A 26016-nucleotide genomic window follows, 5' to 3' on the forward strand; every position below is an offset into this window, starting at 1 on the left:
AAATGTGTCCTCGTTTTTCTTAATGAACATTTTCAAACACTCAAAGTTAATGTCACATATGCATGTTTGTAAGGCACCATCTGGTCTGGGGAGCCAAAAGTAGTTCCGGTAGCTGTTGGTTTCAAGGTTACCAGGCTCCCCTAGGGTAGAGGTATGAGCTAAGTGGCTCCCAGCAATTTCGAACCTTGAACTGTTGCCGTTATATTACTATGACTGGCTGCCCGTTAAAACAAAGTTGCCAAAACACCACATAATGAAGCTGGAATCAGCAATCAGTGCAGGGGCTCAGAAATATGTGGCAGGGCTGAGTCCTGGCAACCCCCACAACCCCCAACACACAGACACATTAGAACTGGTTGGAGTAATTGAGTTCTAAAACCTCCGACCAGAAAAAGACATGGCTGTTTCAGCTGAAAAGCAAACATGCAGTCCCTTATTCCAAACAAAGTTTAAACCCGTGCAACTTAAAAGAAAGCATCCAGAATAATTGTCAATGCTAAATCATGAAGTTGGTTGCATTTAATAATACAGAAAACTATTTACAGTATTGATTAAAAACGCCCACATTAAACACATTCACTTTTATGATCAATTGAGCTTAAAAACACTGGACATGAAAATCTGTACACTATGTAAGAAATATATGATTAAGAGTTTCCAGACATTTGAGCATTCACAGGATTACATATACAGTATGCAAACATTGCCTTACATAAAGTTGGCAGATACTAAAGGAGTGATCAAAAACGGACCTTCAACTTGAGTGTACAACGCCGAACCACGATTATACTAAAATAATGTGCAACTCAATCTGGGACTTCACTTCAGCAAACTTAATACAAACCAACCACTCAAAACATTCAGTGTCCTTTACTTTTAAACTTTAGTATCTACTGCAGCATTGCCCATGGACGGACTTTTTAAAATTCATGGAGCACATTTGCTGAAGAATTTAAGTGAACCAGGCCCTTGGAATAAAATAAACGAGTAGCGCACAAAAAAAATAATGATTTTCTGCACGTGCTAAAATCCATTTCAATGAACAAAACCAGTGGATTTCAGATAAAAAATGCCAATGATTACAAAAAATGTAAAAAAGGATATTGTATTTTGATCAAACTTAAACCCATTTTAATGTATGCAGCATCATGACCATAATGAGCAAGGTTAAAATTAAACTACATCGCCACTAAAATGTCAACTCTGAGGTGAATAATCAGTTTAACCCCAAGAACATTGCTTTTATTTATTTTTCTGTATAGAGTGTTGTATATCTCTGGTATGGCGCAAGCTTCACTGGGAAAGGGACTCATGTGCTACCACATTCTCAAATGTAAAAAAAGTTCATAGCTTTTAGACCAGCAAAAGCAGAAATGTTAACACCATTACACTCTTATTGCAGCTTTGGAAACAGCATTCACAAGTGTTTGACTGAATTATAGACAATGCATTGCCATGAACGGTGATGGTATAGGTTTCTATGGAGAAACTCAATAGAAACAAAGACCCTTTCATGACATGTGATGAACCTGCGTCCGAAGTAGGTGAATCAAAAAGTATAGCATTTCAGACGTGATTATGGTGGCCGTGTAACTGCAGTCCAGTTTATAAAAGGTCCAACCTTTAACACCTAACCTGTAGTACCTGCACCCTTTATCTAGATGAAGGTTGCCATGACAGGAGCTGGTTGCACCACAGATGCTTCAATCAAATAGATAGGAGCTCATCAGGTAAAGTTTCTGCTACTCAATTGGTGGGAGATGGACTGGTGTGGGGGGCGGTCAATCCTTTAGTAAAGTCTGATGAAGATGCAGATAAAGTGGCTTCTTGGTCATCAGTTGCAATTTCTTCCTTTTGAAGTCAGTTGGTTTTTTATATCTGCACAAGAAAAGCAAAACACTGTAAGCATGACTAAGAACAATACTACTAACCCATTAGCATCCGGCACCAAACGTGTAAGCTAATCAGCATCATGGAATGCCGGGCTAAATCTCCTGATCCACGCCAACGTGCCAGGACAGCGGATGACTGCTCCCCTGGGCAACAGGCTCCTTCTCAGCCCTTCTTTACTGCCCCCGCTTCACTCAGACCAAGCCAGGCTTTTCAGGCACCCAATGGCTGGCATTGCCCACTCCCTCTGGCACATATGCTTAATATACATTACCAATCATCAAATAACCTTTCTGCGTCACTTACAATTCTATAACTATTGGGCCTGGTTTAATTTCATCCATCTCCATAAATGCAAAACATTTGGTGCTAGTAAATCGTTTCTTAGGCTTGTAGTGTTTGAACTCAAAGAAAATGGCAGCCCCTGAAAAACAAACAAGGAGTTTAAGTTACATGTATGATTTTGTGGGCATCGAAGCGACAAAGAGCAGCAAGAGAGGTTTGCAATGGAAGGACGTTGAACATCAACATAACTACAAAACAGACATGAAGATTTGTATGTGCATTCATTATACTACAAAAAGAATAGCAAGTCTTACATGGTACTCAATTTCAAATTCCACCTGCTTCTAGGCATCACATTAACAGGTATTACTACTCATCTAATTGACCCTAGGTGATAAGAAATTAGATGATCCTTACAGAATTCAAAAGTGTGGTTGCAGGCTGGACAACTCTAAAGCGAGCAAAACTCGAAAAGCTACCACCCATGTGCTCTTTAACAGGTACAACAATTTTCTGTCATAATCCCAAATTTAAATGTTGTCCTAAGGCACAATATCCAATAAAGATGTGCATCAAAAGTAGAGCGGAAAAACTGCACATCTCTATTGCTACTCAAAAATAAGAACACAATTGAACAAGGTCTGGCCTAGTTTCTACTTTCAACTATGCTCGTCAAACTACCTACTGACGCCCTTGCACCTTCCTTCATCGCGGACTGCCTCTCTGCCAACCAGGCCTGGTGCACTGCTAATGACTTGCCTAAATGCCAGCAAAACCGAGATTCTCCCTATTGGTTCCCCTGCACCCTATTTATTCCTCTCACTCTGGCCTTCCTCTAAGTGCCCCCCTGTCCCCTCCTCTGTATCCAGAAATCGGAGTCATCTTCGATCCTCCTCTCTCCCTGTGCTAATCACAGTAGCGTGACTGATGTGCAGGGTCCTTAAGTAACCTCAGGGCTGTGACCCTTCCACATCCCTCTTCCCAGCCACTGCCTATTCACTGCACTTACTTGGCACTCCCTCCCCACGGGAGGTTGCATTAGCGTTCTTCCTTTCTAGCACTTCACCCCAAGCACTTCTAGTACCAAAGCACCTGATCCCTTTCCCCCTCCCCCCTGCACTTGCAGGCTCTGAACTCACAAGGCATAGTAGATTTGTCTCCCCTGCCGTTAGTCTCACTATTTGTTTTTATAATATTAATGCAATTATTTGTTTTCTTCCCCTGACTCCACCCTGTTGCCGCTTTGAAACAGTTTTGCTAATTGTATAAGCGCCTAGCTAATGAGCAATCAAATAAAGTCTTTCACAAACCTTTAGTTAGCTTTTCAACGTGTTTCTGGATATCAATGTCTACGTTGAAGTGCACATAAGTATCCTCTTTTCTTGAAGCCACAGGCGTATCTTGCACAGGTGTCAAGTCAATACCATTCAAGTCTGAAAAGAAGTTTCATCATTATTCAAATATAAGTAGTTAGCCAGACCTCAAAAGTCAAAGGTATTACATAGAAAGAAAAACACTCCTACACCCATTTAATCAGCAGTTTCCATAATTCATATAAAAAGCCTATATTGCTGCAATTCCGTGGCCCAATACCCGTCTTAACTCTTACTTCTCTTGTACAGATTCAAGAGTTCCGAAATTCTATTTTTTTAAACCACTTCAAATAGAGTCTATTTGGAGAACTCATCTCTTGAAGTCAGTCTAATTGCATGTTAAATTTCACACTAAGTGGCATCCGGGGCCATTTTTTTTTGTTTTGTTTTGCAGTGCCCTTTCATGACCACACTTTAGTACTACGAAACCACTTGTGTACTAGGCACCATTACTTTAAAGGCAAGAGTATTGGGAGCAAGGTTGCAGAATATGGAGCCTGGCAGGAGCTCCTTCAAAAATGCTGACACTAGGGAGTGCCAAGTAAAACTAAAAACTCACTTCGAGAGCACTATACAGAGAACAAGAGAAACAGTTTATAGGAGTACAAGGTGATCAGTTCCAGTGCTAAAAATGAAGCATGTGTCCTATTTGTATTTTATTTTATTTATATAGCGCGCCAAGCCCTAAGGCACCTGGGCACATTTCTTGAGGTTACATAAACGTTATTTACAGATTACATTAATCAGTCTACAGTTACATATGCACGTATTTACATAGTATGACATTTGTACAAAGTGTGGCTAGTAATTGCAACAACATTACATTGGATAGGACGGCATGCTTAGTAGAGATAGAGATTAGGTTTGTGGGGAGATACTGGAATAGTGGGGGAGGTTAGTCTTCATTCATAATAAGCCAGGTTTTGACGCACTTTCGGAGTTTGTGGAAAGATGGTTCCGTTCTGGAGGCTGGTAAGTAAGGCATTCCAGGTTTTGGCTGGTAGGACCGGGAAGCTTTTGCCGCCTGCATTTTGGAGCTTAAACCTTGGTATGATAAGGCAGTTGGACTGTAGCGATCTGGTCAGTTGATTCGTTGTGTGATGTTTGAATTTCTCACAGAGGTACATAGGTGCTTGGTTATTCAAGCATTTGAAGGTGAGCCAAAGGGTCTTAAATTTTATTTTTTGGTTGAGAGCCATCAAACACTACCCCTCAGCTCTGAGATGTGGAGTGTTCTCGGGAAGTTGGTTGATGCTCCAAGTGCATTGTTCTGATACATTTGTAATTTCTTCAGGTTATGTTGGTTGGTCCCTAGGTAGACGGCATTGCAATAGTCCAGTTTGGTCAACACTAGGGCCCTGGTTAGGGTAATACAGTTGTCTCTGGTCAGAAATGGCCTACAAGCATTGATGAGCTTGCATGTGTAGGTAGGCTGTAGGAGAGGCAATAGCGTACATTTATCTAGATAAAGAGAGGGACGAGTCGATGTAGATGCCTAAGGTTTTAACATCCTTCGAAACCTTGATGTTGTTGCAGTCAATGGTGAAGGTGTTGTATTGTTTGTCTAGTCCGTCAAGTCTGGCTTGTGTTCCTAAAAGGAGTAACTCCGTCTTGTCGGCATTAAGGCAAAATCCATGTTTAGCCATCCATGCTTGGATGATTAAGTATATGTCATTGAGTCGTTTGGAGTCTGCCATGTAATTGCCTGTGATAGGGATTAGAATTTGGGTGTCATCAGCGTAGTTAGTATACGAGACACCCAAGTGATCCAAGTCATCGAATAGAGGCTTTGTAAATACATTATAAAGCGTAGGGGGGGGGAGAACACAAGAGCTTGTGGGACCCTGCATGTGACAGGAGTGGGTGGGGCAAATGCCATCGGGGCAAACAATCCTGTAGTTCTGTTACTGAGGAAGGACTGGATCCAGATGGTGGAGTCGTTGGAGAAGTGAGATGGTTACAGAGGTTTTTGTGGTCCACCAGATCAAAGGCAGCTGATAGATCTAGTAACAGAAGGAGGGCAAGGTTGCCTTTATCTTTTATGGTTTCTATTTGTGTTACTAGATCAGAGCCGTTTCAGTGCCATGCCTAGGTCAGAAGGCCGATTGACGCAACCCTAGTAAGCTTTTACTTCCAAATGGTGCTGAATCTGTAAGTACGCTGCTCTGTCGAGAACTTTTAGAAGGAAGGTCACAGTGGTGATGGGTATGTATTTGGCCAGTGTATTTGGGTCTAGGGACGGTTTCTTTAGAAGAGGCAGGACCCAAGCGTCCTTTAGGTTAGTAGGTAGTGTGTTGGTTGTGAACGAGGCATTTGTTAGCGAGGTAATGAATGGAGCAAGTTCCTTAGCTGTTTCTTTAATAATTGTTGCTGGGCAGACATCACCTAGGCATCTGGATGGTTTTAGGTTTAGGATTATGTCCTCTACTTCCTTGATATTAAGGGTAGAGAATTTGAAAAGGTCGGTTCGCTCTGGTATAGGGGCTTGGGTTGTGGGTTGGGATAGGTTGTTGACTAGGCTCGTATTTTTAGTTTCAATTTTCTTTTGTAGGAGTTTAATCTGGTTAGAGCTTTTTGAATGTTGAGGCACCATATGGGGTCTTTAGAGCATGAGACAGGTGGTGCAGTAGGGGATTCTAACTCAGTTTGTTAAACAATTCTTTAGTATTGGATTTGGCTTTATGGATCTGGTCATTGTAAGAAGATCGCAGTCTTATAAGTGGAGGAAGCTATTGTGAAATTATCTTTATTAGATATTGATGGGAGGTTTTTCCAAATTGATTCGGTGGCTCTTATGTTTTTTCACAGGATTCTTAGGTGAGGGCTGAACTATCTGTTCATGTGAGTTCGAGGTTTGGCTCTTCACATTTAGAGGTGCGATCTTGCTGATAGCGTCAAGTATTGTAGTATTGTAAAGGTCCACAAGATGAGTAAGGTCCTCACAAGTTACTTACCAACTGGTAACGTTCTTTCAACTGGATGTTTCTCCAACGCATTCCACATCTTTGTCATGTAACGTCCACAGCTGTGCACTTTGGAAACTTTTTCGGCAGAGGGTGTCCTGCGTCGATGGCGTTGAGTCCATGTCCCTCTAGGGCCTGCGTCGAGGACGACGTCATATGATGTTATAAATAGGACGCATGGCGCCCATAGCCCCAGTTTAAGTTTTTTCCTCCAGAACGTGTGACACCATTCTGATGCCTGTTGGTCTGCACTTTACCTTGCGGAAACGGAAGCTGCAATCGCATACGAAATTCTCCAGAGGGGCAGTCTGGGAGGGCGATGTGGAATGCGTTGGAGGAACATCCAGTCGAAAGAATGTTACCAGTTGGCAACTAACTTTTTCTTTGAATGGATTGTGTCCTCCAACGCATTCCACATCTTTGACAGACTCCCAAAGCAGTACCAGTAAATGGAGGGAAAAGAATTTGGAATACCCAATTAGATTGCAGAATAAAGAACCGCCTTCCCAAAGGCCAAATCGTGACCTTGGATTGTATCCAGGGAATAATGTTTTACAAATGTATGGATTGAAGCCCAAGTAGCGGCATCACAAATATTGCCAATAGGAACACCCCGCTGGAGGGCGGTGGAAGTAGCCACGCCCCTAGTGGAATGAGCTCTCAACCCTTCACGAGGGTCTTTACCCGCCAACCGGTAACACTCCGTAACGGTAAGGATAATCCACCTGGACAAGGTCTCTTTGGTAACAGCCTGGCCCAATCAGTGTCCAGCATTTCCTACAAAGAATTGATCGTCCACTCTGACCCTGGACATCCTAGAAATGTAAAAGCTAAGAGCTCTCCTAGGATCTGATGGAGACGCTCCTCTTCCTTACCAGGATGAGGAGGGTAGAAAGATAGAAGAACCACCTTTTGACTGAAATGATATTCAGAGACTAACTTAGGTAGAAAAGGAGGACGTACTCGCAGTACAACCCTGTCCTTGTGAAACACAGTAAAGGGTGGCTTAGCTGAAAGTGCCTGTACTTCACTCACACTGCGAGAGGAAGTAATCGCAACCAAGAACAGTCTTGAAGGACAGTAATCTCAAAATACAAGAGGGCAAAGGTTCAAATGGAGCACCCATGAGAAATCTCAAAACCAAATTCAAATCCCAAACCGGCACCTGGAAAGGGGACAGCGGGAATACATTAGTCAGTCCTTTAAGAAACTGAGAAATCAAAAGAAATCTTAAAATAAGAACATTCTTCAGATGAGTGCTTAAATATAGACAACGCCGCCAGGTAACCTTTAATGGTACCCACTTGAAGGCCCCTGTGGGCCAAAGAAAGAAATAAAGACAAAACCATAGTAATGGAGCACTGAAAAGGATCAACATTGTGATCCCTGCACCAGTCACAGAACTTACGCCATCGGTACAGGGATTTTGTTGCAGGCTGCCTGGCCAAAAACAACGCCTCCATCACGTCATCCGGGAGGTCCCAATCCTTATACCTCAACCTTTCAGATACCAAGCGTGAAGGTTGAGAGTCTTGACCTCTGCATGGAGAACCTGACCCCCCCACATAACCCCCACACTCCCCAGCGCACGAGAGCAGATTGTCTTGGTGGGGAAGACAGCATGGAGGGCAGATGGACATTTCCAGAAGTACCACGCTCTCCTGGCCCAATCCGGAACAATGAGGATCATGCGGGAACCGAACCTCTAACACTTGAGGAATGACGGGGACTGGAGGAAACACATACAGCAGTGGGAATGACCAATCCCCCACAAACGCGTCTCCTAAGGCTCCTCTTAAAGGAAATTCCCTTGAGACAATCTCTCGCACTTCTGGTTGACATTGGTGGCGAAGAGATCCACCTGCGGGGTTCCCCAAAGGGCGAAAATCTCCTGAAGGACTTCCTGAGCCAACCCCCACTCGGGAGACACTGCTGCCTGCTCAGAGCGTCTGCCGCCGGCCAGATGAACTGCTGAGATAGACATTTCCTGCTGGATGGCCCAAAACCAGAGCTGCATTGCCTCTCTGCACAACGGGAGTGACCCTGCCCCCCCCTTTTTTGTTGAGGTAATGCATGGCCACTATGTTGTCCGTCATGACCAGAACACTCTTCCCCCGTACAGAGGGCAGAAAAGCCTTCAGGGCTAGCCTGATGGCTCTCAGCTCCAACAGATTGATGTTGAGTCTCGACTCCGACAGAGACCAACGATGCTGGCGGTCAAGTTGTTGGCATGAGCGCCCCATCCTGTGAGTGAAGCGTCCGTCACTACAGTCCCCTCCAGTCACGGTTGCCAAAACGGTTCCCCCTTCATCAGGTTCCCTTCATTGGCCCTCCACAGGTGGTCCTGGGAGACCGAGCATAGGATCTGAACAGGATCCGTCTTCTTGCCAGAGAACTGCGACCACTGCATCTTGAGGACCCAATGCAGGGAACTCATCCGCAGCCTGGCCTCTGGCACCAGAAAAACTCAGGAAGCCATGAGGCCGAGCATCCTTAAGAATTCAAAAGCCGGGAGACTCTGGGCATGTTAAAACTTACCCACCATCTGCACAACGTGATGAGCCCTTACCTTGGGAGGCAAACACTTCCCCAAGGACGTATCCAGCACAGCCCCGATGTACTGGAGCTGTTGGGAAGGTGTCAGGTGCGACTTCTTGAAATTCAGGGAGAAGCCCAGTCTGCGGAGGGTGCGGCAGGTGACACTGAGATGATCCAAAGCTAGCTCGGGAGCGCGCCCGGATCAGCCAGTCGTCCAGGTAGGGGTAGACCTGAACCCCCCCACCCCCACCACCACCACCATGAGCTTGGTGAAGACCCTCGGGGCAGAGGTCAATCCGAACGGCAGGACCCGAAACTGAAAGTGCGAGTCGCCAGCCGCAAACCTCAGGTACTTCCATGTGCCAATCCATCCCGCACACTGGAAGTAATCATCTTTGAGGCCCAGAGACACCAACCAATCCTCAAGTTGAGGGGCCTGGAGGACTTGAGAAAGAGGGACCATCTTGAACTTGTCCTTCCAGAGGAGTTTGTTCAACCAACGCAAGTCCATGATGGGTCTCAAACCCCTGTCTTTCTTTGGGATCAAGAAATAAGGGGAATACCATCCCTTGTTCCTCTCCACTACAGGCACCAGTTCTATAGCGCCTTTCTCCAGCAGGGACAAGATTTCCTGCGCAAGGAGCAGATCCGGAAGCTTCAAAGAGTTTCCCCGGTGGATTGTTGTGAGGCCGCTGAAGGAAGGGAAGGCAGATACCATAGCCCACGGCTACGGTATCGAACACCCATGCATCTGAAGTAATAGACTGCCATTCTTCGAGATGCTGAGACAGTCTGCCCCCAACTGGCGAACCATGGGACATGGCCTCATGACTGTTTGGAAGCGGCTGCGGTAATGCCTGAAGGCAAAGAGGCAGCTGCCTGAGCGGCTCTGGCACCACGATTTCCCCATCCACCACGGGTACCTTTCCGCTTGCCTCTTTGACTGGTGGCCCCTCTCGTACTAACGAAAGGAGCCTCCCCTCCACTGCTGTCCCCTAGGACGAACAGGCAGAGGTTGGCGCACCGCGGCACTCAAAGACTTCGCCGCAGCTTTTGAGGTCTGCAACCTCTCAAGGCTCTCATCAGCCTTGCTGCCAAATAAATGTGCGCCATCAAAGGGCATGTTGAGAAGACTGGCCTGCACATCCGGAGCAACCCGGACTTCCGCAACCTCGCAAATCTGCATATCACGGTGCTCGCAGCCATGGATCGGCTAACACTGTCGGCCGTATCCAAACCAGACTGAAGGGATGCACACATAGCATCCTTGCCGTCTTGCACGAGAGCAAGCAAAACCATCCCCTTCTTCCCCCTCGGGAATTTGCTCAGCCGCCAAGGAAACAATTCCACAGAGTGTGAAAACCTTGCCAAGGCACACGTGGAGTTGGCTGATTTCAAGGCCATGCTCCCAGCAGAAAATACCTTCCGGGCCCAACCGTCCAAGCGCTGGTCATTCCTATCCGAAGGGATGGTAGGGTACGCCGCCTGCCTCGAGGTGGCCGTAGCCACCTAAACCACCAAAATCTCAGGAGTGGTGTCAGTAGACCAATTGCTGGGGTCACTAACGGAAGGGCGGTATTTCTTAGTAAGATTTTTATTCACAGCCGGAAGAGATTCCGGGTACTGCCAAGCAGCTGCCAACCTTTTCTGCAAGGTAGAGTGAAATGGCAAAACAGTGTCAGAGGACGGACCTTGATCCAAGATGTCCGTCAGATCATCCTGCACAAAGTCTTCTGGAGGACTAGACCAGCCCAGATACTCCGAGACTCGTGCCATGAGTCTCCTATAAGAAGACTCTGCATGAGTGAGCCCAGGCTCATGTCTACTCCACTTCCAGGGAAGTGTCCAGCCCACTTGCATCATGGAGGGTCTGCCTCAACTCCTCCAACTGACTGTCCGAAGAAAAAAATTGGAGCATCAAGGTCACCAGGTTCCTCAACCTCAGACCTTTCCTCCTCTTCAAAAATATCATCAAGAGGGGATTGAAACCCAGGTCTGGGTACAGAAGAGGGCCAGGAGGACAAAACCGGCCTCACCGACTTAGACGTAAGCCTTCCTTGGAGGATCCACGATGTCTGGGTACTCCAATGGCAAACTGAGAAAAAATTCCCAAAGGCGCCAATAGCATCGAAGGTGTCGACACAGGTGCCAACGGCGTCGTGGGCTGATACGACAGCAAAGTGTCTGTCTGAATCGGACAGACAGCGATGAACGAGTCGACGCCAGCCCTGAGACCTCAATAGGTTGCTGCGGTCTCGCTGGAGACTAGGATCGAGACTTAGAGACATGTCTATTGCAACCTTTCGATTCCTTGTCTGTACGGGACCTCGACGGCTACCGGTGAGTGTCGCGTCGCGAACCCGAGCCGGAAGGCGTGCGAGCCACGGAACGAGACCCATCCTGGCCGGCTTCTTCAGAAGGCGCGACCGGACCCGTGTCCTGCAATTGAAAAATCACCATCATGAATTTTCAAAATGCTGCCCATTCCTCCGGAGTCGAGGACTTTGTAGGGCACGAAACCTTCCTTGAGGCACCATTCTCAGGAGGATGATGGGGAAGACGACCGGTGACGGCACTTCCTAGAGTGCCGTGACGAGGAAGACGAGTGCCAGGAACCACTGCGGGACCGAGATCCCTGGGAAGCCCGACGTGGAGAGTTGCCCCTCGAGTCATCGGTGGAAACCCCCTTGGACTTGGAAGTCCAGGACTTAACAGGCTTAGAGCCCCTACCTAACCTGGAGCTTCCCCTTTCACTCCCACAAGGCCTTGGCAGTCAGCGACTGGCATTTTGAGCAGTCGTCTGTGTCGTGCGACTCGTCCAGGCACCAAACAAATGCGGTGGTCCCAGCAGGTCTTGAAGCTGGACCGCGGAGTCGGAGGGCTCGATGAGAGACATCTTTAATGAAGAAAATACACAAAGCGCGCCAAGTCTCACGAAGTCAACACATTAGTGGAAAAAATGGAACTGAGGCTACGGGCGCCGTGCGTCCTATTTATAACATCCTGTGACATCATCCTCAACGGAGGCCCTCGAGGGACGCCCTCTGCCAAAAAAGTTTCCGAAGTGCACAGCTGTGGACATTACATGTCAAAGATGTGGAATGCGTCGGAGGACACAATCCATTCGAAATAGGGCTATTAGGCAGGCAGGATTAGACTTTACGTAGGAAGGAGGTGGGGGCCAGTGTAGTAGCTAGTGATCAGTAAGTGAAAGGCATACATGCTATGGCTGATTTCTCTAGGCTTAGTACGTGGGTATGAAGCAGAAGCAGTAAAAGGCTGTTGCCTATATAAACTTTAATCACACGGGTACAAGGCCACATATTATGCAGCAGTCATCCAGCAAAGCTCAGTGTAATATTTAGTGAAGCGGCAAGTGGCTGATACAGGACAATTAGTTAGCAGACAAAGCTACGTATAGTGGAAGTAATACAATTTAACAGTCCAGTGAAGGACGCGTGGTGTTAAGTTAGCAGGTGAGCACTTTCTCAGCGTTCAACAAAGTTTTGGCGTTGAACGACAAAGGCATAACAATATTTAGGGAGACCCCGGAGGGTTTTGGTAGAGTATGGTGTTGGTGTGTATATTAGCAACTGTCAGGCTGCTTAGTAAGTACACGGTGGTGGGAAAAGTTCCAGGCGGATGTTCTTTCTTGTTCATAGGGAGGCAGAGCGTGGCAGGCAGGGGTCCTGGCAGACGCACCGCGTCTCGGTCAGGCTGAGTCAGGAAGCCTTGGGGAGTGCCGACTTCGCCTGCCGGGAAACACTGATTGGGTAAAAGTATGGAGCAATAGCCAATGGGCTAGTTAGAAGGCTTCTAAGGGCCGAAGAAGTTCACAATGCATCAGTGGCCATCTTGTAATTGTTTAGCCATCATGGTCCAACCCTTGTAACCAGCGAATATCAGCTGCTGCAGTTATTCCAATGCAATTATGCACGGTGTACAACAATAGAAAAAGTATTTCGGAGCTGTGGCTTCGATGAATGAGCTTGACAGAAGATGTTGGCATGTATGCAAGCAGAGGTTATCTGCCCTCTGGCTTACCTTGCGCACCTGGTTTGTCCCAGGTACGCAGAAGGGCACTGCTCCACTGCAGCGCCAGTGTGTGGCACGAGCTCCTGCTCTGTCGATCTGTCGCTTGGGGGTTGTTACAATTTAGTTTGCACCATGGTTAGTAGTGGGCCGACTTAGAAGGCAAAAAGGTCTCTTGGATAGCTTTGTGCTTCCACCCCCAATCACTCTTCTAGCCCCTCAGCAATTGGAAGGCTTGATAGATTAAGCTGTACTTGGAATAGGGCAGCGATAATAGAGCACTCGAGGCTGTATTGAATATGCACACGGATTAACCCTGGCATAATAGGTCTGTATCAGAGCATAAGATGCTGCCTCCAGCATCTGATGGCCGACCATCAGACTATGCACTTTGTGGATGTACTTGGGCACAAAAATCAAATGCCAGTTTATACTTGGGTGTAACTCTCCTTGGCATAGTCACTGACTCTCACAGGAGGATGCATACAATGGCAACATCCATATGCACTTGGTATGTGATGGCATTATTGGGGCAAGGAGGCTTGGCCTTCATTCTGGAAGAAGTTCATGCTTACGCTTCTGAGTAATGGGTATATAAATCCGCACTTGGTCTATGAAGGAAATCATAACGTACAGAACACCGGAACTTTACAAGTTAGGATGGTTGTACCTGGGCAGGAGTGTGTGTAGGATGGGAAGGGCCTTTTACGTAAAAGCTACAGCCTTGCAACATACTTTCTGTATGGCTAGTAACTAAAACTGATTTTTATCTGTTTCAGTGATATTTATTGCAACACCTCTGTCCTGGATTTCCCTTTGGAACAAAGGGAATTATCTCCCTACATTTGTCCAACTCCCTACTCTTCTCCCTTCCCTCACAACAAAATGGCTTTCCTATGCCCTCTAACTCCCACTAGATCTGCCTGCCTCCCACCGTACAGGCCCTTCGCCCAGGTTGTTCACCATCCCACCCCCAACCCTATGGTGTCCCCCCCTCAATTTCTCCAGACTAGGTGTTTCCTCCATCCTAGCACCCACCCTCTGGAACACCCTTCCCCTCAATCTCAGTGTGGACCACCCCTTTCAGGAAGGCCTTTAAAACCTGGCCTCCCCGCGCCACCTGAAACCCTGCTGCCGCTGCTCACACGCGCCCTGGCCTGCTGCAGTTAAACCCCTGCACCACTGGTTCTCCATTATGTTACTTTGCTTCACTCCTTTATCTTTCATCTGGGTCCAGTCTCTGCCATCACTCTTTCTCTACCCTGTGCCACTGCGCGTCCCCCCACTCCCTTCCAACAGAATAGCCATACTTGGAAGAAGTCCAAAAGTGGACTAGGTATTGCACCTGCTTGGATTTCAGGGTGGGAAATATATTGCACTTGGATCGATTCTTTAGGGTGGGAAATGTGTTGCACCTGGATGGATTTAGGGGGTGGACTATGTGCAGCATTTGGCTTGTTTGGGGGTGGGCAATGTAACTTTTTAATGTATTTTGAGGGTGGGCTTTCTCTCTGCACCTGAACTGTCTGATGTGGATAATGTATTGCAGTTGGACGGACTTGAGTGGGCAGAGTGTTGCACTTGATGAACACGGAGAGTGGGCAATATATTGCACTTAGATTGATACTGAGAGTGGGTAGTGTTTTCCACTTAAAGGAGTCTCTGGTGATGGCCTTTGAATAGAATTTGGAAGGGTTGTGCAATTGACCAGGGTACTACACTTAGCCGAGTCCATGAGGGTGGCCACGGTATGGTTTTTAGGCGATTGTAGAATGTGTTCCACTACATGTAATGCTGGTGTTGGCAGAAAGCTGCCTTTACGGTTAAGTGGGGTTTTGAATGTAGTCCCTTAATGACAACTGAGATTGTATTGATTTATTTTGTTTATGTAGTGCCCAGAACTGGAGGTATCACAGCGCTTGACCAGAATCGGTAAGGAAATAAAAAAACAGTATGCATAATTTTATACAAGTTACACATTTGTTGAAAAACCAGGTTAAGAGTTTTTTGAAGACAGGATAATTTCTAATGTGGTCAGGGAGAGTGTTCCAGAGAGTGGGAGCGGTGATGCCGAAACTGGAGCCCCCCCCATCCCCACTCGCTTGCAATTGAATCTGGGAGTGAGCAGTGCGCAGCTGGAAGAAGAGCAAAGGCACCGAGTTACTGATTTAGCAGCAATACGGGGGATGAGTCAAGTGGGGGCATTCTGGGAGACATTGGTAGGCGATGGTTAGCATTTTGAATTCAATTTGTACTTCGAGGAAGCCAGTGCACCTCCCTTCTTGCGGCTGACCTGTGGTAGGGAGTTGTAAGCCTAGGGCTGTCCTTTGGGTCTTATTTACTAAAAGTAGAGTTTTGCGGGTTTTTGGAGGAGGTGCCAGAAAATAGTACATTACAGTAATCAAGCTTACTGCCAATAATAGATCGTGCAATGGTGACGCAATTTGAGGAGAAATACATTTCCTACTCAAGGAGATGAGCTTGGCAGTCGAAGCAGTGGTAGACACCAACGCATTGAAGTGGCGGGACATGTTGAGTTCAGCGTCAAGATAAACACCCAGTTTGGTAGACTGGATGGTATACCAGTCGATAGGAACGGAGGAATATGATGGGTCCAAGGTGCTTAGGCGGCGGGAGGAGTCCACGATGAGATGTTTTAGAATTTTGATGAATGTACCAATTCTAGGCTTTTACTGGATTATAACCAATGCATTCTTTCCACTTGCAATCCGTGCTTTTGGAATTGGCCAACGGCACGGCTCGAATCCTGCACCTGCTTTCACATACCACTCGAATGACACTTTGCACAACACTGCTGCCATAAAAATACAGCTGCCTTTCACAAAAAAAATTCGTACTGTAGCAACACACATAATTGACCTTCTTACACAGGTCCCGCCCTCCAGCTTATTTCCCTAGTATACCCATCTCCACATGCCAATTAGACATGGTTGACTATCAGGGACTATGCCAAGCCCTCGTAACCTTTAATGGCCATTATGCACACACGCATACTAGCACCTCCTAACGTTCACATACTTCGGTCCCTCAGAGGGCATTTAACCTACAGCACGTTGGCGCTATACAAATGACAAAATGAAAAATAAGCACCATTGGTGAAAGCACCAGCCAAGTCGGTGTCTCAGAACATGGGCATGAACAGCCGATGAAAGCGAGTGTTTGCCAGCCGGCTGGTGCCGTCATTTATGCATGTCCACGTCACCACTGTCACCCCTGTCAGCGCTCCCATCTCACTCATCTCACTCATACGCGCACACATTCTTTCTCCAGCTATTCACTGACTTGCCGTGACACTGCCCTCTTGCTACCACTGACTGCCATCCATACTATCCCTCCACCGATACAGTCCCTGAAATGAAACGCTCTGCGTTGAGCCCCAGCTTTCATTACATATCCTGCTAGCAAACACACTACCAGCCCTTTAGAGGAGTGCTAAATCGCATTAATGTCAAGTTCACAGGCAGACTGGGTCATTAACAGCCATAAGCCAGAGACTCCTGCGCTTATTGGTCCTGCACAACTCGGGCTAGTGGGCCGTTAAGGTCCCAGTGCACCAGGGAACATTTAACATTAATGCTATATTACACAGTAGTTTTTACTATTTCAGTAATGTAATTTCCTGTTACGACAAAAGGTAAAACCCTTGATTATAGCCGAAGCAGCATATCACATTTGGGATATTGCCAAAGTTAGATTGTCTATCCCATCCGCCAACATTTTGATGAAATGTGATTTCATCTTAAACGGCATTTTAAATTTTGGATGCAAAAGGCTTGAATTAGCCATAAGCATTCAATAAAAAAAGGTTACAAAAACTGTTATATCAGGGTCAAAGAGTGCACAATATCACTTCCAGTACCCCTGACATTTCTGGTGGAATGAGGTGAGTGGTAGCTCGCACGCCAATTGGCAATGCCTTGTTAAATCTATGTGAGAAAACGAGGGTTTGTAAAGTATTTGCAGATTGATTTTCAACAGATATGGTTTTTAAGAAGGAGGTTGTCATTGTGGACTACAAGGGATAGGACTGAGGAGAAGCCCTCTCAAGGCATGGCTGAAGTATGTTCCTTTCTGGGAACGTGGGTTGCTGTACTTCTGGCTTGACTTTGGCAATAGGCATCTATGTTTGAATGTGGGGATGACGTTCTAAGATGGAGTTCACTCTGCAACGGCAGAGCTGTCTCACTGGAGCACTTGAGGAGAGGAGATACCACGCCGACCCAGAATTCCAAGATAAGCCAAGATTGGAAATGATGCCGAATAGTAGTTTCCTCTAGGTCTACACAAGTAACCGATCAGGAGATCGGGTAGATCCCATGTAGATTCGTTTAATATAATCACTGAATATAGCATTGAGGTCTGCCTTCACTGATACACTAAGTATTTAGCAGCTGGCTAGCCAGAGTGTGGGGCCCTAGGGTCGTAAGCAACCCTGTCCGCCCTAGACATTCATGCCATTGGAACGTGCGGGTGCAGAAAAGAAACATTAAATAAAAGCAAGGCACTGTACGGAGCAGCTCTCCCTTTCCAATGACTGCAGGCGGAATCCTCATGGAGGACACACCAAGGATGGTGACCGGAGGAAGGATCTCCGATGCGAAGTGAGAGAACAGGAGGGGGTTGGAGATCCGAAAGATGCAGCAGTTGAACGGGTAAGCAGCAAGGTGGGCACACAGGGGAAGGCACTGCTGACAGGAAAGCATGCAGGCTTTCACCAGCCGCTCACGCCCCGTGAGGGAGATGTCTGCACAACCCTGGCGAGGGCCGTCTATCCATCCAACCTAAATGTTAGAAAGTGATTCTAACCAAAGGGTATTCTCTAAAGGTAGTAGCTATTGCAGAGCAGTCACGCTTAAGTCAAAGAGGTAGGATGGACGGTAGTGGGTTACAGTTATTCCACCGTTAACTAAAGAAAATATCCACACTGGCATACTGATAAATCTACACTTGGAGCTGTTTTAGGTATTCTACGTGTAACTTTATAACCAAGTAAGTAAAACCACAATGCATGTATATAAAAAATTAAAATAGTATGTCAGTTAAGACACCCCTCACTCCTAAAGTAGATTTCGTCCGATAATAGTAAGCACATGAAGCGAATAAGGGCTGCCAACACTAAAGAGTCACAGAAATTCCTAAACCTCTGAAAAAATACAATTGCAAACTACAGTGAATGTAGGACCTAGCAGGGTTGAATAGTTTAGAGCAAGCAAAAGGCCACCAAAAGTCAGAATCCACAGACTTCAACACCAACTCATTATGCTCCTAGAAAAAAAAAAAACAGTCAAGACTTAGCAGTTATACATTGTAAGCAGGCATTCTTTATATAAAGCAGCGAAAGCACAGCAAAGACAGCTCCTAGAAGATGGAGGAACCCAGCCAACAGAAGGTCACTTCTCTTGAACTGCCCAACCACTATTCTGTTTGCACTGGGTGCAAAATACAGCTTTCCATAGCGTTATCTGGGGCTGGCCCAAGTGAGTGGTGTCTGGGTCAGTACTTCTGCCAGTTATCCCTTTGGACCTCAGGGGTGGTAGCGGATTGTTTGTATGGATTTAAGTCGTTATTTCCCCTATTGTTTTTGCTCTGCACTAACTGCTTTCAGTGTTTCTTACTCTAGATAAGTGGTCTCTTAGACTATTCACTTTGGCATACATGGGCTTACTGTGCCCAGCACTATACCCTCTAGTGGGATTCAGAGTGATTTGAACCAGTCCCTAGCCCTAGATCCCAGCAAAGCCTCGTCGGTGCCCATGATTCATTCCAGCCATTAGGCCAGTAAGAAGTCCTTTCAACAAAGCATAGCTGGATCCAGGTCTTTCAGAGAAAACCCAAAAGGTGCACTCTCCAACGACTGGAAACCGGCACGGAACCTAGAGCAGGACAGCAGATGGGTTGGCCCCATCAGTCAAAGGGAGGCAGGCACCTTCCAGAGGTCTTCCCCATCTAACAGTAGGTTGAGGTACATCAACGAGTGGTATTGGCTGAGCCAATGCTGGTTTCTCCAGAAGTGCCCCGGAGTACCTTAGTTTTCGTTGGGTCTTGTCAGCTTTAGTGGGAGACTGGATTTCTGGTTTCAGCTCATTTCCATATTTCTACAATTTGGGAAGGGAGCAACCCCAGTCCTTCAATAAGGACACTTAAAAGATTCAAACTTGGCGGCCCTTGGAGGAATGTGGATTGGCTGCAGAACCCACTCACCTCCCCAAAGCCTGCCAAGGTGCATGAAGAAATGGTAACCATCCCCATCTGTTTAGGTACGACGTCCAACAAAAGGATCGTCTATCTTGAATAGGCCTTAAAACACATGGGTCAATTAAATAAATCCCATTGAGTGCAGCAGGACAGGGTAAGATTTGCAGAAAAAAAATCCCTTTAGCAATGGCCATACCAGGATGCTCAGAGCAGCCTATTTTCATCAGCAGTCTTCCATGAACTCTGGTACAGAATCTGAGGAATGCACAGGCTCTCCCTCCGATACGCATTAAAGGGGAAGTTCTCTCAGGGATTGTAGTGGCCCAATGGGTAGCAGGCATGCATTTTTTAGCATATATCGATACACTTTTTTTCCAATGCATCTTACTTTTGTTTTTTCCCACATTTACACATGCCAAACTCACAGATCGGAAAATGCCATCTTATGCTAATCTTATCCGTTGATCCATTGCCCTAAGTTCAAGTGCCCTCACGGCAGTAAATCAGATCTCTTGCCCCTCAAGCTTACAGTGTTCAACGCTTACACCCCTTCTCACAATGCCAGTGCATGTCTCATTTCAACATGTGTGCACAATGCGTTGACGGGTCTCCAGGGAAATGTCAAGACGCCTCTTTCCTCGATAAGTATCAAACTCGGATAACACTGGAGTTTCTTCCTCCTTAGCATCAGTCGATTTAATTTTGCTCTGTTCAGTTACCAAACACTCGACGTACTGAGAAAAGGTACTTACAGCTCAAATGAATTTGGCTCCATTTAAAATATCACATAATTGAAAAATGTCTTTACTAAATCATATTTAATTGTAAATTTTCATACTTTTTTTTCCCATGTGCAAAACCTATTCCTCTTATCTTTGCACTATGGGTTTTTATACAAGTCTTTTCTAAAAAAATCTTTTACATGGCATTTAAAAAAACCTTGATTACCAATTATTTTTTGTAGCCAACAGTTGATTTTCGAATTTTTCAATACTCCCGTATTATGGCCTTCATTCAGCCCTATCTGTACAACCCAGAGTGTACTGAAGAGAAAATGTTTGTGAGAGAAAGTTGCCAAAAAGATGGTGAAGCAAGTGAAAGATGTGCTGATCAATCACCCGATCCGGATCCTAGTCGCATGGAAGACGTTTTCACTTTGTGAACCTACTATCGATGCGAGGTAATGCCAAATTTGGTGGAGAACTGCTGTTGGAGAAAACTGGCTGCTTGAGCTACATAACCAAAGAAAATACCACCACTATGCGTTACCCAGCTGCAGGACGTCAGGGCAGCCTGCCTTAGAAGATTCACGTCGAGAATGAGGAGGTTCCTGATGAACGAACCTATAGCAAGAGTTAGCCCTCATTCTTTAAGTAGTGAGTAAGTGATGTTTTTATACATTTTATTTGTGGCAAACGAACTGTAGCCGTTTATGTTGTTCTCCTAGTACATTGTTATCTCGTGTGTTCAGTGACTAAAAGTTTATATATCTGAAAATATATAGTTCTTTGTTCATGCCAAACTAATTAATCTTCTATTTTCCCACTAAACAATACAATTTAATTGATTTTAGGCTATTCAAAATTAAATTTCCATCTTCCGATGTTTTATTGTTTAAAAGGGCGTTTACATTTCCTGATTACCCTTATTGACTTTACCAAAAAAGTATGTTTAATGCATTGCAATGCCTTGTTTTATTTATATATTTTACACGGCCCGCGGTAGCAGCGGTGTAGTTATGGTTAAGTTGCTAAATCCATAGGAAGACCTTTTTGGGTAGCTTATAACTTTGCTCCCCTTGGACGAACCCACACCAAACCTTGCAAGAAAAGGTATATGGTCCGCTCTGAATGATTTTGCAAGATTTGGTGAGGTTTTGTCAAGGTGGGGCAAAGTTAGAGGGGTACCAATTTTTTTCCCCCATAGACTGAATGGAGAAAGACCTTTGCTCACGCCTACAGCCCAAACTGCTGGACAGATTTTCACCAAATTTGCGGCAGGAGCAGCAGCTTGGTACCCGAAAGCGTGCTTTTGTAAATTTGGCGGAAATCTGATCAGTAGATTATTTTTAAAACTACCAAAAAGTAGGTCCAAATAAATTAGTGATATCTGGGTCTGCGCCGCTGACTTCTTTCCCTGTTCGCTTCGCTCCGCGGACAAGACTGATTGGCTAGAAAGACAGTCATGTCCGCAGACACATAACATGCTCGCTGATTGGTTGGAGTTAAGCGTGCGGTGCTTGACATTTTCCCGATGCGCCCGCCATGTTGGATTTGCGGATATTCGCGGACAGCGCAGCGTCAAACAAAGCCGAAATCCAATTTTGGGGAGTGTGTTGGTGTGGAAGAGTGGCTGGAGAGGGTGGGGGCGTGAAAGATGGGTCAAATGCTGTATTTGTTTAGGTGGAAGAAGGCTGTCCTGGGATCGCGGTGTCCGTGTACGCTGCGGCAGTCCACTGACATAATCAGCACTGGCCAGATTGTTGGGTATTTTACTATGTTATGATGTAATGCTTTTGGGTAGTTAGTAGAGTATTGGGTGAAGAGGGCAAGCATTGTAGAGTTTGTGTATTGGCTGCAATTACTGTTTTAGTATGTTAAGTGAAGTGGATAGGTCTTGAGGTTATGTTATATTTTTGGGTTGTGGTCAGTGGGAAGGTGTTCGCTTGCATGGCCGTGTTATGCTGCAGTGGTTGTGGCCAGGGCCTAGAGTCTTGGGTGCAGCACCCAAGACTCTAGGCCCTGGCCACAACCACTGCAGCATAACACGGCCATGCAAGCAAACATTTTGACAGTGGTATGTGGGCACCATAGGGGGTATGTTCACAAGAGTTTGTCCACTGGCTGCCAGTAGTGTAATAGTATTTGTAGGAAAATGGACATGGTGTGTGGTAGTTGGTTTGTTGGACTGTGTTCAGAATGTTTGGTGTATGATATTGTATAGCTGGCTACAACTATCATAGTATAATACAGGTATGCAATGAAAGTTGAGACTATTTTATACTTAAGGTCTGCATTGTTGAGGCTGTGTGCAGTTATTTGCACGGTATGGGAAAATGTAGCAGACATTGTTTTTTCATTCTCTGTGATAAAAGAAAATATCACATGTTCGGGTAGGTAGTTTGTAATGTGTTATTGCATAGCAGACATTTGTGTACTTTGTGGACTCTCATAGTTAGTACTTTAAAAGTACTATGCTTCAAACCAGTGTACTGTGCAATGTGCTCAGTTCCTGCGTTTGCTCGTATATAAGGGTCGGTGGGAAAAAAAAAATCAATGCAGGATTCAAAAAACCTTTCTGCATTTATTTGTTGTAATATGGTACAGTCTTTTCCGGTGGTCGATTGTAGTAGAAGGAATTAAAAAGATGTATGGTTTTTGGTTTGGAAGTAGTGGTACTATTGTTCCAGTTAGATACCAGTTGGCATATTTTAATTGTTTATTTCTTGTTGCATTTTAGCAGTATTCATTTATCCGTTTGGTTGTTTATCTTTTTTTGAGTACTGTGGTATTGCTCAGTAATGTTGCAGATTTTTGGGGCAGTTAGTTACCTGTTGGCGTATTCTAACTGTTTACTGTTTTTCACTTCTGCAGGGTATGTTTTCAAGCACATTTTCTCTTGTTGATGGATGTACATTTTCACTGTTAGATAGCTGTTGCCTTATTCTATTAGTTTGTGGATTTAAAGGTTATGGAGGACCTTTTGTAGTCGCTCATACTCAGATTAGTGAATAAATGTTGGTTTTAAGGATATTAAGCGTTTACTAGATTTGCTGGTAATCTCTGTTTTAGAGTAATGGAAGTATCATTACATTCAAACCACCCACATTTCTTTTTAACGTATGCAGTATAGTGACCTGCATTGGTTGTGGCTCCTGCGTGGTATATTATACCTACTGTTGTGAAGATTTTCTTGCCAAGTGAGGCTTGTCAATGTGTGAATCCAGTCAGCTTGCAGTTGTTTTTGGTACCATCTGCATTGTAACGCAAAAGCATCACTATTACGTATTCGCTATGTGACTGTATATGTAAGGTGGAACGAATATCGGAATTGCAAGTAGTACATAATATGCCATGGTTTTCATTTTGTACAAGCTGCTGAAATGGATAGGATTCAATTTTAGGTATTGCTACATACACTAAGCATTCATTAGTGACTTGTTCTTGCATTACATGGCTGCAGAGAGTGCATGCAAGTTTCCACATGTATCAAATCTGGAAGATTTCATTTATAGGTATGTTTTTGTTTTCCAGTACTTGTAGTAAGTACATTAGAAATTCTTGTGGATCTTCTTGCGTGTTTATGGAATAAGACAGTAATTGGACTACTATGCTGGAATGGTGAGATTCACTATAAACACCTGTAAGTGTTGTCAAGATTGTTTGTTGCATTTCTGTGAAGGACTAACATTTGCAAACATAATTGGTCTGTCCCGTTTAAGTAAATGTTTACAAAAATTAGTGGCAATTGGAATAGAAAATTGATTGCTACATTTGATTAGCAATATACACCAGTTGTATTGAAAATGTGAATGGACCAGGCAGTTCTGTGTCTGAGTCTTTTGATGGAAGTGCACGTTGTTTCTTTGAAGAGGTAGTTGATTTTGTTTGTGCAGTTCGGTATGCATTTTGTTTTTTCAGTAGATCCTTCTTTGGTTGTGGTAATTGATGAAGTACCAGCTGTTTTTAATTTCTTTGGAGGTATTGTAATGAGATCCTGTATAAGTCGAGTCTGCACTAGTTTTCTTTTACAAAGTTTCTTTTTGAGGAACAAGGTAGGTTTTGAGATGAGGTGCGTAGTGTGCATGTAGTCTATTGTACTCTACATTGCAAGGAATATCAGAGTTTACTTTACTTGCATGAAAATTGCCTAGAAATAGTCCTTCAAGTGTACGTAGGCATGACAGTGCTACATAGCTCATGCCTTCTTTAAACACTGTGCTACCAATATCTATCAATGCTTGATCTAGAGTAAGACCTTGTGATTTATGAATGGTGACTGTGTATGCTAGAGATAGAGAAAATTGTTCTCTGTGTACATATATGTCTTTGAAAAGAAGGAATCGGGCTGTTGAGCGTCCAATCCTTTTAACTTCTGAAATTTTGTCTAAGTGAATATTGACAAACTGAAGGTCACGTGGGTATGTTTGAAAGCCATCTGTACCAAGTGCTCCATTAACTAATCCTTGCTCCACATTGAGGTTACGCTTTAGCATCACTCTGCAGTTTAAAGACAATGTTAATATTTTCTCTAAACCAGCTCTGTTAGAGATGAAGTTTTCTAAAAGGTATTTAGTCATGCTGTGGCTTGTTCACACATGAGTAGTGTCATACCATGCACGCCCAGTTTGTCTGTGGAGTAAATTTGAACTATTGGTTGCATTTCTTTTTTCAGCATGGTTTCATTGAATTGTGCACAGCTTGCAAGAGTTGGCATTAAGGACATACAGTTTACATTTTCGTTTGCTAATTGTTCCATGACATCAGTAGCACATGAGTTATGCCCGTAGAGTGCATGGAAGTGTCTGGTATTTAATATAGATTATGCTTCTTTAGATCGTACACCAACCCCAATACTTTTCAAAATGTTGGCTTAGGTGAGGTCTGCAGACTGACGCATGTTTTCAGTTAGTTATTTGTATTGAAAATATTGCCAAAGATTTACATTTCCTATGCTGCCAAAAGTGTTACGGCATAGTTTGTGCCCTAAGGTTTTAAAAAATAGGTTCACCTTTCACTGGTGTTAATTGAAGATCTCCGAAAACAATGCGTTTTCCTCCAAAGAGTTATTCGTAGTCCGTAATGAGGACCACTTGTAATCTGAGGTGAATCAAAGCAAACATTAGGTTGGAGACCATGCCCGACTCATCTATTAGGAGCATTTTCATTGGTTTCAAAACTCTGCGTAGTTCCATAGCAGCTTCTGCTGTAGTAGAAGTTTGTAGTAGTCTAATTTGTATTGGTGTTTTACTGGAAGGAGTAGTAATCAGTGTAAAGTGACACCGCCTATGTTGTAGGCAGCTAAACCTGTTGGGGCAGTTACAACAGCTCACAGTTTTCGGTTTGTCAATTGTTGGAGGAACTTGCTGATTTTTATTAATAATGTTTTACCTTAACCAGCTTGACCACCTAGGTACAGCAGTAACGGTTTATAGTCTTGACAGGTACAAGTTTTAGTTTCGTGCTTCACACCAGGTTCAATTTGTTTAGTTACTTATTGGAAAATGCTATGCTGTTCATTTTTTAATTATGTGAGTATAGCAAAGTCTTCTGTAGATTCTTCATACTGGCACATGGTGTTTTCTACTTCCGTCATGGCTAATTCTGCCTCATTTGCTAGGAGTGGCTGTCCAAGTGGTTCTTGGCTTCCTGTTAGAGAAGGTTGACTGCTATCAGGAGTGTCTATATTTAGTTGTGCCTGGAGTTGTTCTTGTTGGTGTTAATTGTCTAACATGGTTTTGTACTGCGTACAATTTATATCGGTTACAGTGCTTTCATTTGGTTTGAAAGCATCTTCATAGGAGGCATGGGTATCTAATAAATCTTTTCTCCATTCCATGGTTTAAGAAGTTGCAGTAGGGCCATGTAATACAGTTCTTTATGTTGAGGAGTTTTTAATTATAGTTTCATATGGTTAATGAGGCTAGGTTTGGTAAGTTTAACTAGGCTGCCCTCGCAACCTTGGACTATATATATATTTTTTTTCTCATCTGGTTTAAT

General features: G+C 44.7%; 1 protein-coding gene across 3 annotated transcripts in view; it reads right to left on the minus strand.

Moving 5' to 3' along the window:
• Positions 1–504: 504 nt before the first annotated feature.
• Positions 505–26016, minus strand: part of AIDA (axin interactor, dorsalization associated) — a 520685-nt gene continuing 495173 nt past the window's right edge. For 2 of the 3 annotated variants that reach the window (XM_069608613.1, XM_069608612.1), the window contains 3 exons: positions 3486–3608; positions 2197–2314; positions 505–1878 (listed from right to left, as the gene is read on the minus strand). In XM_069608613.1, coding sequence (XP_069464714.1) covers positions 1782–1878; positions 2197–2314; positions 3486–3608 — 338 coding nt within the window. In that variant the 3' untranslated portion in view covers positions 505–1781. The remainder of the gene's footprint in view (positions 1879–2196; positions 2315–3485; positions 3609–26016) is intronic. The other variant, XM_069608614.1, reaches the window with a different exon arrangement.

This window comes from Ambystoma mexicanum, chromosome 4q (assembly GCF_040938575.1).
Source record: "Ambystoma mexicanum isolate Mex_15411 chromosome 4q, UKY_AmexF1_1, whole genome shotgun sequence".
Taxonomy (NCBI): Eukaryota; Metazoa; Chordata; class Amphibia; order Caudata; family Ambystomatidae; genus Ambystoma; species Ambystoma mexicanum.